Below are 9,922 nucleotides of genomic sequence, written 5' to 3' on the forward strand. Positions count from 1 at the left end.
GCGTGGATGTGATAAAACAGGCAAAACAGCTATATCTCTGCGTTTCTCAGAGATACGACATACTTCAGAGAATGAATACAACAGAATATCAGAAAAAGACAAACTTGATTCATAAATAAGTATTTATTTTTATTACTTTACAGGATACAATAGACTAAAAACTATTCAGTTTGGGTAAGAGGATGATGTTAAATACTTTTACACATCACAACATACTGTTTTCTCAGTGCACTTTGCTTACACACATACATATATATATATATATACACACACACACACACACACACACACACACACACACACACACACACACACAAACACAACACAGCAGAGATGTCTATTTCTTCTTGAACTTGCCTTCATTTCATTTTTTGTAGGTAAGACTGCTAAAGGAAAATAACAAGGTATAATGTAAACATTTCCTGATACACAAACTGGTCAAATAAAGGGTAAAAACCATGGCATCAAATGAGTTCAAAATCTTGTGAGGTGGAAAGCTGCACTTGACCTTAGAGCTTCCAAACAGCATGTTTTTAGTCTTACTTTCCCCCTTTTTAAATTGCATGGCACTTGCTACATTTACTGAGTTATCACGATGGTTCTGGAAACAGTATAGAATAATAAAACATCTCATTCACCAGCTGCCAGCAGCCAAAGTCTCTGGTGCCCACACCCACTGTAATCACGTCTAACAGGAATGCACATACAGTAACAGGAAGATCAGTATGTGTGAGCTCAGCCAAATGCACCACACATGGACTTTAACTCCACGTAGCTCTTAAAAATCGGTCGAAGATGCGTTTTCATTGAGGAAGTGTTAATGACTGACTGTTTCGAATGGACAAAACAAAGAAATTTAGATCAGGGTCAACCGTTTCCTCGTACGGACCTGTGTATGTCAAAGAAATTGTATTTGTTGAGTCTTTGTAATCCACAGTTGGGTATTTAAGAAGAAGCAGAACTATAATGGGAGGTAGTACTTGAGAAAAACCTATCACAGACAATGGCTCACAGCTTCACGTGGAGACAGCACTTTAAAAGAGGAGAGAAACTCATTCACAGGTTTTATAAGTATTGCTTTTTGGGCAACAAAAGAACACACTACACCTCAGCAAGAAGCCAGGGATTGGAAATACTCCGTTCATTTAGAGGGCAACATTTCAGCTGCCGTTTTAAGCAGCTTATGAAAGCTTAAAAGCAGTGCCAAAACTGGGCAAATGTAACGCATTCAGCTCTCGAATCACTCACACACACACAACTTAGAACAGAAAAGCAATACTTAGCCTGTTCCTATGTAACACACAATCAAGACTAGAAATTGTACAGAGAGGCCTCATGAACAAAAGCACAGAAAAGAGTGTCCTGACAAAAGCCGAGAGCAATAGTCCAACAGAAGAACAGCAAAATAGTGTGCATGTGTCAGATTGCGTGCTTGCATGCAGTATGCAATGTAATAAGATGGAATACCCTTCACTTAAAATGCCGGCCGCGAAAAAGTCGGGCCGATTTTATACTTCATATATGGTAGACGACACAAACGTAAAGAAGCATTTACTGACCCTATGTCCCTATGATCAGACGAACATGCTCAACCACATGTTCCGAGACATAAAAATAATCTTCAATGCGATATAAAATGAGACTACGAAAATTTACAACACTGAAGTATGGAGGTACCAGACCAGCTAATACCAAACAACTGCACCATCATTTCAACACTTACATTCCACATAGCAATGAAATAAAAAAAACATCAAAATAGTTTCCGAGCTTGCTCTAAGAGAACTGTTAGAACTGTTTCCAAAACAAGAGAGATCCCAGTAACTGCAATTCATACGTAACGCGCTCGGAGCGCTAGAGCAAAGCTGCGACAAAGCAGCGGGAAAAGTCTTGGGGGTCGAACATGCCCCGGTTTTTTCATACCAAGTCTATTGGGTGCGTCGTTTTCCTTTTGCTTTGACAGTCCCAGTCCGAACTCGAATCCGAGGCATCCGTGCCTCGACTCGCTGTGCTGTCCGTTAAATACTTCTCATGTTTGTCCAGGTACGACGGACGTTGCGGCAAAAGGAAGTAGTGCGTGGTGCTTGCTTTCCTGCCGTTCTCCATGACGGGCAGAATGCACGGGGAACCTTCACTATTCTGTCGTTGGAGGCCACGACTGACATATTTAGGGTCCGGGGCAAAGCTCTGCGTTGGGGGCATGATCCCATTGAGGTACACAGGAAGGCTCTTTGGGCTCGGGGTGCGGGAACTACCGCCAGATAAAGGTTCTCTAGGAGGTACTTTCGGAGGTCGGTCGTCGTCGCTGTTGGCTCCCGATGATACTTCGGCTGACCAGCGGCGGTAGTCTCCAGTCTTGATTGGTCGTGGGGGAATAGGAACTCTGGGAGGAACTTCCGGTTTATCCAGGCCTTGCACGTTTCGGTGGTGACTGGACAGCCGGAAGGAGGTGGGTTTGTTGAAGCAGCCAGCGGGGCCAGAATGGGAACGCCGCAGCTTCCTTTGTGTACGTTCCTGTTGTCGGAGGCAGTTTTGCTGCTGCTGTTGCTGCTGCTGTTGGTGGTGGTGGTCGCGGAGCTCCTGTTCCCTCTGCTGGGTTTCCCGCTCCTGCCTCGGCTTTTGCGGCTGCGGCTGCGGCTGCGTCTGCGGCTTCTGCAGGGATGTTGGACCTTCAAAGTATGCATAGTTAATCTGTCCACAGCCCCTGAAACTCCTTCGACTGGGCATTCCATAGCGGAAAGAAGAGTGTTTTGAGCAAGATTCGGAAACTAGGCAGCGATTGTCATCTCCATTAAAGAACTCTACCTCACTGTCTATAGCCTGATCCGGGGAAAGCTCTGCTGAACCGGGAATTGGGGGAAGGGGTTTGGTGACTCGGCTGGGCGTCTGGGGAGGACTGATGCGGTCAGATACCGTTAGACGTTGAAAGCAGGGAACCACTTGGTCGTCTTCGGCAGAGCTGGACATGAAAGGGTCCGTGTGCAAGGTGAGTTGGGAAGGTCTGGGCTTTTTGGGGGGCAAGGGCTGGCCTCCTGGGCTGTTTGGTGACTGAAGAGGAGTCCGCTGTTCTGTTTGAACAGGAAGGTAGAAGAGAATGAGTATTTAGCAGTTTTTAAGATCTAAATGAATAAATAGTTATTTTATACAAATTATGAAACCTAAAAACCTGATTACCATCAATGTAAATGAGGTCGCTGCAAGTGGAACAGAAATTGCACTTCACCTTTAAGCTTATGACTTTCTCCAACAGTATTAAACACTATTTACATTACATTTGGCAGACGCTTTTATCCAAAGCATCAGATTTTATTAGTTTGTGCATTCCCTAGAAATCGAACCCACCATGTTCTACTGTTTGAGCCACATACACTTCAATGCATTATTACAACTTTGATTCATCCAATGACAACATTGTTTTCTTATCTTTCTCTAGCATTCAGTACATGAGTTTAAGGAACTGTTAAACACCATTATTTACTCATTCAAGTCACTGCAAACCCATATGCTATTTTTGCAGATAATTCTGCAGTTCTTTCCGTAAACAGACCGTTCATAATGACCACTTCTTTCAGTCTCCAAAAAGGAGGGAAAAAATGCAATATAAAAGTATCACATATACTATATTTCACTAAATTAGCCTTCTGAAGACATACAACAACTTTATGTGAGAAACAGACTGAAATTTAATGTGTAGTTGAAAACCTTCCCATCCGCTAAATAAAAAATAGTGCATGTTGTAAAGTCTATTTTTAAAGGGGTTTTTTTTGTTGCTGTTTGGTACTTTTGTCCATGGCCACTCTGAATTGTGACTAAATGTAAAGAAAGATGCTTTAAATCACACCATACAAGTTTGGAATGAGGGTGAGTAAATTTGAGTGAACTTTTCATAATGATGAAATTTATGTTGTAATGCTACTTACTTTCCGCTCCTGAGAATGATGGCAGCACCTGTTGCTGGGACTGAATGTTATAATCCATAGAAGAATCAATGGTGAAGTATAATCTGTAGATTAAGAACAGGAGAGCTAATCAGACAAAATCCGAGGTTCATTAACATCATATGAACCATGTTAACATCACAGACCATTTCCGGTTTTTCTGCTCAGTCATGCAGAGCATGTCCAGGGACTTGTAAAACTAATCCATGTTCAACACGAGAAAAACACACTTGTGCTTTTAGTGTTGCACTCACTTGTGTAGATCATGGTATTTCCAAGAGGGCTTAGCTCCGGCCATGCTATGCCAATGGCTGTCCCGCAGGAATAGGCTTTGCACGGGTAAACGGATCTCCTGGGCAGTCAAGCCTGCAGTGGACATGCTCCAGCTGCAGTCGGTTCGCATTCAGGCCAGGAAATGCTCCTCCCGCCAAGCTGGCAGCTGCTGGCCTATACCTGAAACACAGCCATGAGAAGACAAGAACATAAATCTCAGTAATATCTCAAGTGTTTCTCAAAAGTAGCAATAAGACTAAATAAAGAACAAATACGGAAGCCTCCTGCTTCTCAAATTTTCTTTCTTACTGAGAAAAGGACCTTTGTATTTTCACACGTCTTATCTGGAATTTCAGAACAGATCTTACACTGAACTCACAATACAAACCAATAGGAAAAAAAACAAATGAGATATTTCTATCGAAGCAAATTGAGACTGAGTAAAAAGCCATAGGAATCTTGCAAGTTGAGATACCTTCTGAAACTCAAATCTGCAATCAAAACTGATTCACTTTTATTATATAACTCTTTACTGTACATCAACTACACTTAAAAAAAAGTAAATTTCACAATTACAAATAATAATAATTCCTTACATTTATATAGCGCTTTTCTGGGCACTCAAAGAGCTTTACATAGAAGGGGGAATCTCCTCAACCACCACCAGTGTGCAGCATCCACCTGGATGATGCGACGGCAGCCATATTGCGCCAGAACGCCCACCACACACCAGCTTATTGGTGGAGAGGAGACAGAGTGATGAAGCCAATCAGCAGATATGGGGATGGTTAGGAGGCCATGATGGTCAGAGGCCAATGGGCGAATTTGGCCAGGATGCCGGGGTTACACCCCTACTCTTTTTCGAAAGACATCCTGGGATTTTTAATGATCACAGAGAGTCAGGACCTCGGTTTAACATCTCATCCGGAAGACAAAGAAATGGCAATGTGAAATTTTGAAGTATTAAAGGGTTAGTTCACCCAAAAATGAAAATTCTGTCATTAATTACTCACCCTCATGTCGTTTTAAACCCGTAAGACCTTCGTTCATCTTCGGAACACAAATTAAGATAGTTTTGATGGAATCTGAGAGCTGTCTGACCCTGCATAGACAGCAATACAACTGAAATGTTCCCAAGTCCAGAGATGTAGCAAGGAGATCTGTAAAATAATCCATGTGACATCAGGGGTTTAACTGTAATTTTACGAAGCAATGAGAATACTTTGTGCGCAAAAATAAAAACAACTTTATTCAACAATTCGTCTCCTCTGTGTCACCCTGGTGCCATTTTGGAGAGTATCCGCTGGATGTAAACAGCGTATGCTGTTCTGTGTTAGCTGCGTCACACATTTCAGTTGTATTGCTGTCTATGCAGGGTCAGACAGCGCTCAGATTCCATCAAAAATATCTTAATTTGTGTTCCGAAGATGAACGGAGGTCTTGCGGGTTTAAAACGACACAAGGGTAATTAATGACAGAATTTTCATTTTTGGGTGAACTATCCCTTTAAGAAAGACATATTTCAATAATTTGTGCCTTATTTACAAGTTATTTTGTATTTGGTCTTATTTGTGTCTATTTTAATTTCTTCAAGGAATTTTAAGAGAAACGCCCAAGATAAAGTCAATACTAGACAGAAATACAACCAAGAGCTCCATTAAAGGTGGGGTAAGCGATTTTTCAAAAATGCTTTAAACTGATTCGGGCCGAGTAGCAAAACAAACTTGTAGCCTGTTAGAAAACACTCTCTGTTTTGAGAATGCCTCACCCCTCCTTTCTCACTCTTTCTCTCTCCTTCTCTGAATCACCCCTCCTCTATCTGTTCTCTCTCTCTCTTGTATGGTGTTTGAATGTCTCTTACTCATATTCGAGGTAAAGGAGTTTGTGCTGATTTGTGAGGGGGGTCCAGCCTCCGTTGCCAGGGAGTCTATTCCTTATATGGATATGTTTTTCTGTATATGTGGCGATTTTATACAAAACACATGTTCTTGGGAAAAACATCCTGTATAGGTATGTCCCCCTATCTTCATTGGTTAAGAGGATGAAACTCCCCTCGACATATGCCTATATAAGAACTGTATTTCTATTAATAAATTGAAGTATTGAGAATACATGGACTGTGTGTTTTCTTACTTCCCGGCCGTATTTACACTTGCTAAGGAGACTGAGAAAATTCACGGTGGCAAAGAGAATATCGAGGGACCAAATTGTTATTTATTAACAGTAATTATCACCCTATTTCTTTATGTGCGGATGTTAAAATATTAGCTAAGTTGTTATTTATTAACATAGCCAATCAGCAGTAAGGGGCGTGTCTACTCATGAAGTGGAGGAGAGAGCGTTCTGTGCACAGGACGGACATTAGCCGTCCTGTGCATATCTATGGTGTAGACAGCATCACTGATTATAATGAGTTCTATTGTATTTTGTTATGCCGTGCCACTCGCGTCCGGTGTAGACATGGTGTAACATTGGTTTTGCTTTGTTTCACTCACAGAACTAATCGTTTCCTGGGTTGCGTGCGTATGCGTGGGGCGGAGCTATCAAAATAGGCGCGAGACCCTTTTGGGGTAGGGGCATGTTTGTTTTGGTGATTTCAAATGTTAACATTGGCTACCAGAAATCGCTTACCCCACCTTTAAGCTATGAAAGAGCAATGTTTGAACGGTGAAATTTTATCATTACCTCTATTATGACCATATGAACATTCAAACATAACTGAGATAATTGCAATGGTTTTGTGGTTGTTGTGGAAGAACTGGGACATTGTCTAGTTGTTTATGGAGCAGTGAACCCTGGGCTATCAGCACACCATCCAATGCACCTCCCCCTCGAGTCCCCTCGCTTTGCAATGCAGTCAGCCATGTGCACGGGACTCCAGTAGAGCTCTTTCAGAAAAGAACATTGAGCAACATTCTGCTGAGCTTCACAGCCTGTGGTATGACAAGCGCTCAGTTTGACAGCACTAAACGACACTTATGCCCCCAAAGCCCCGAGGATAGTGCCAAACCGAATGCTCTCTTAGATGTCACACACACAAAACAGTACAAACCGCAAAAGACTCAATCCAGTCTTGTAGGATGCATTGACAGCATACAATTTATCACTTTGCTGCATTCTATGAAATACTGTGTAATTTTGTCTGCAAGCACGACTTTCTGAGAGTCTCGTGCAAATGCTTTCCTCACAGAGGAAGCCATGTAATATCAAACAGTGTATGCAAATGAGTCTCAAATTTCATGCCTTGGGAACACAACTTATGTTTGAAGGAACTTGTATCTAGTGTTACTCTTTGGTGTAACACTAGAGATGGTCTAAAGCAGTTGCTTCTAGAGTAGAAAACGTTTTTCGCTCTTTGAGAAACCAGCTTTACACCCCTGAGAACGTGAAGAGTGATGGACCTGGAGGCAAGGTTCATCCTGGTTTTAGCTTACAAACACATATCACGCTCACAAGCTATCAAATCACCAACATTACGACAGTCTTCCAGAGATACAAACAAGTCATGTACCCTATTAAACGGCAATTAGCATTTTATAGAAAATTTTATTGCAGGGCTTTTTTTGCAAGCAACAGACACAACGCATAAGCATGGTTCAATGCATTTCTGCAGAACTCAGTGGGATATGCAACAGGTGCATTCATGGGATATTGCAATTGAATCAATATCACACATTTTGCAGATTGTTTGTGATGCAGAGTCAAATCTAGTCAAAGAAAGCAATGCAATGCCATTTCATAAAAGGGTATGTGTTCAAACCAGGTCAGTTGGTTCAACAGGGACGTGCATTTCTTTCTACCATCCCTGATCCGGTTCACAAATGCAAGCAGTCATGCATCCTGAAAGCTTTGGACCTTGGATACGGTCACTATGAGCACACAATGCAACCTGATCTGTGATAAAGAACCCCACGGGACAAGCGCTTCCTCTCACAACAGGTGCAAGACGGGCAGACTTCCTAGTGTCCGGCACAGACATTTCTCAATGCCTTCGGGAAGACAATGCCAATGTGTTGCAAAGACGTTAAGTAAACAAAGCATAGCAAATGTGCTCGGTGTGGCGTAAACCCCATGAAACATTCTATAAAACACTATCAGATGAACATTTATTCATTCTAACCTTTTTTACATTTAAATCGGAGATCTCAGAACCAAATCCGTACATTTGGCTGCATTGTGCAAGTCAGGAACATGTCACTACTCACTCCTAAAATCACAAGACAACAAAGCTTATTTTAGCACTATTAAAATTGAGATTTTGTTTATGATGAATAACCACATTTATTCATGAATTCAGCATAAGGGCCACATACAAGAACTGCAATGATATAGCATTACAGTAAATATACTGTAAAGTTTATATACCGTTTATGCATGATCAAGTTGTCACTTTTTTATAGCGCTTTATACAATAAAGACTGATTCAAAGCAGCTTCACAGTATTAGAGTCAATGATGCAAACTTCATTAAATATGCAAAAAAAAATCTCCATAAGCTCTATTAAGACAATAGTGTAATTTCATTATGTCTTTAGAATTGGATTACAAATGTGCTTAATTGTCAAAGTGATGTAGATAATGGCAATAGTTCTAAAAATAGGCTTTATTTTCTTCATGCATAAGAACTATAATTTCTTAACTTTGCAATGAAATGTTCTTGACAGACAAACCCCAAAACACAGGGCACTTCACAAGTGTAGGCTATACAACAATTGTAAAAAAAAATATTTCGAAAAGAGGTCCAGCAGTAAAGTGTAGAGTCATTGTACATGGCCTCAAATTACCAAATATCTGCGTCCTGACAAACCAATGATATGACACTGTGAGAAGGTATGAAGGAGAGACAGTCGCGCGCGTTCACACCCCGCTCTTGTCACCTCCGCCGCGGTTTCCTAGCAACCATACCCGCTCTACCTGTCCGCTTCCGCAAAGGGATGAGTCACTAACACTCGATCACACCTGACGAAACACACCTTATACAGTTCTTGAAGTAAGAAAAAAAGACTGATGTTTCACGAAATGAAGCAACATGTGTTAACGTCACATATTGTGACACTATCATGCGTGTCTTGTCAGCTGATCATCATCATCATCATCATAACAAAAATCTAAAGTAAATAAATATTAAATATAAATAAAAAAATTATTATGTTTTAGCACTATTCCTGCACTTCCCTCCTGACACACACACACAGAGAGAGAGAGAGACACACACACAGAAAGACCACAAACACAGACAATGCGACAAACGCAGTAAAATTCACCTTAATCTCCTGACAGATTCTAGGTGTCCGGTGTTAAATGTTCATAATGCCGTAATGATCCCGTTCGGCCCGTTGGAAAGCTTTAGTTGAGCTCTATAGATGCTAGAGGACGTTCATTAAAGCACTTGAGAGGTTTGTTCACAAACGGGTCTTCTGTTGTGCGCGGTGCTTTAAATGCTCACTGTAGTCAGAGGACGCGCAAGCCCCGCCCCTTTCAGGCGGGATTTAAAGACACAGTGCGCAGGCTGCTGTCATCTGTGAGCGGCTCTGCATATTGTTATCCTCTATGTGTTGTGCATTTGTTTGCTCTACATGTTTTATATTGAAATACATATGCAGTTAAAAAAATAAATAAATAAATAAATAAATAATAATAATATATATATATATATATATATATATATATATATATATATATATATATATATATATATATATATATATATAT

General features: G+C 41.0%; 1 protein-coding gene across 1 annotated transcript; it reads right to left on the reverse strand.

The window, feature by feature from the left end:
• Positions 1–347: 347 nt before the first annotated feature.
• Positions 348–9,623, reverse strand: LOC107592857 (ERBB receptor feedback inhibitor 1-like). The gene is made up of 4 exons (XM_016282430.1): positions 9,475–9,623; positions 4,193–4,391; positions 3,921–4,003; positions 348–3,068 (listed from the first exon to the last, which is right to left on the reverse strand). Exons 2-4 carry the CDS (start codon positions 4,339–4,341, stop codon positions 1,918–1,920), a joined length of 1,383 nt encoding a protein of 460 aa, XP_016137916.1. The 5' UTR covers positions 4,342–4,391; positions 9,475–9,623; the 3' UTR covers positions 348–1,917.
• Positions 9,624–9,922: the final 299 nt, after the last annotated feature.

The sequence above is a fragment of the Sinocyclocheilus grahami genome, unplaced genomic scaffold (genome assembly GCF_001515645.1).
Source record: "Sinocyclocheilus grahami isolate Dianchi unplaced genomic scaffold, SAMN03320097.WGS_v1.1 scaffold160.1, whole genome shotgun sequence".
NCBI classification, from domain to species: Eukaryota; Metazoa; Chordata; class Actinopteri; order Cypriniformes; family Cyprinidae; genus Sinocyclocheilus; species Sinocyclocheilus grahami.

Coding starts and splice junctions, on each gene's coding strand:
- LOC107592857 (XM_016282430.1), bottom strand. CDS start 4,341: ATGCGAACCGACTGCAGCTGGAGCATGTCCACTGCAGGCTTGACTGCC. Junction 4,004..4,192: donor AAATACCATGATCTACACAA/GTGAGTGCAACA, acceptor CTTAATCTACAG/ATTATACTTCACCATTGATT. Junction 3,069..3,920: donor ATCATTCTCAGGAGCGGAAA/GTAAGTAGCATT, acceptor CTGTTCAAACAG/AACAGCGGACTCCTCTTCAG.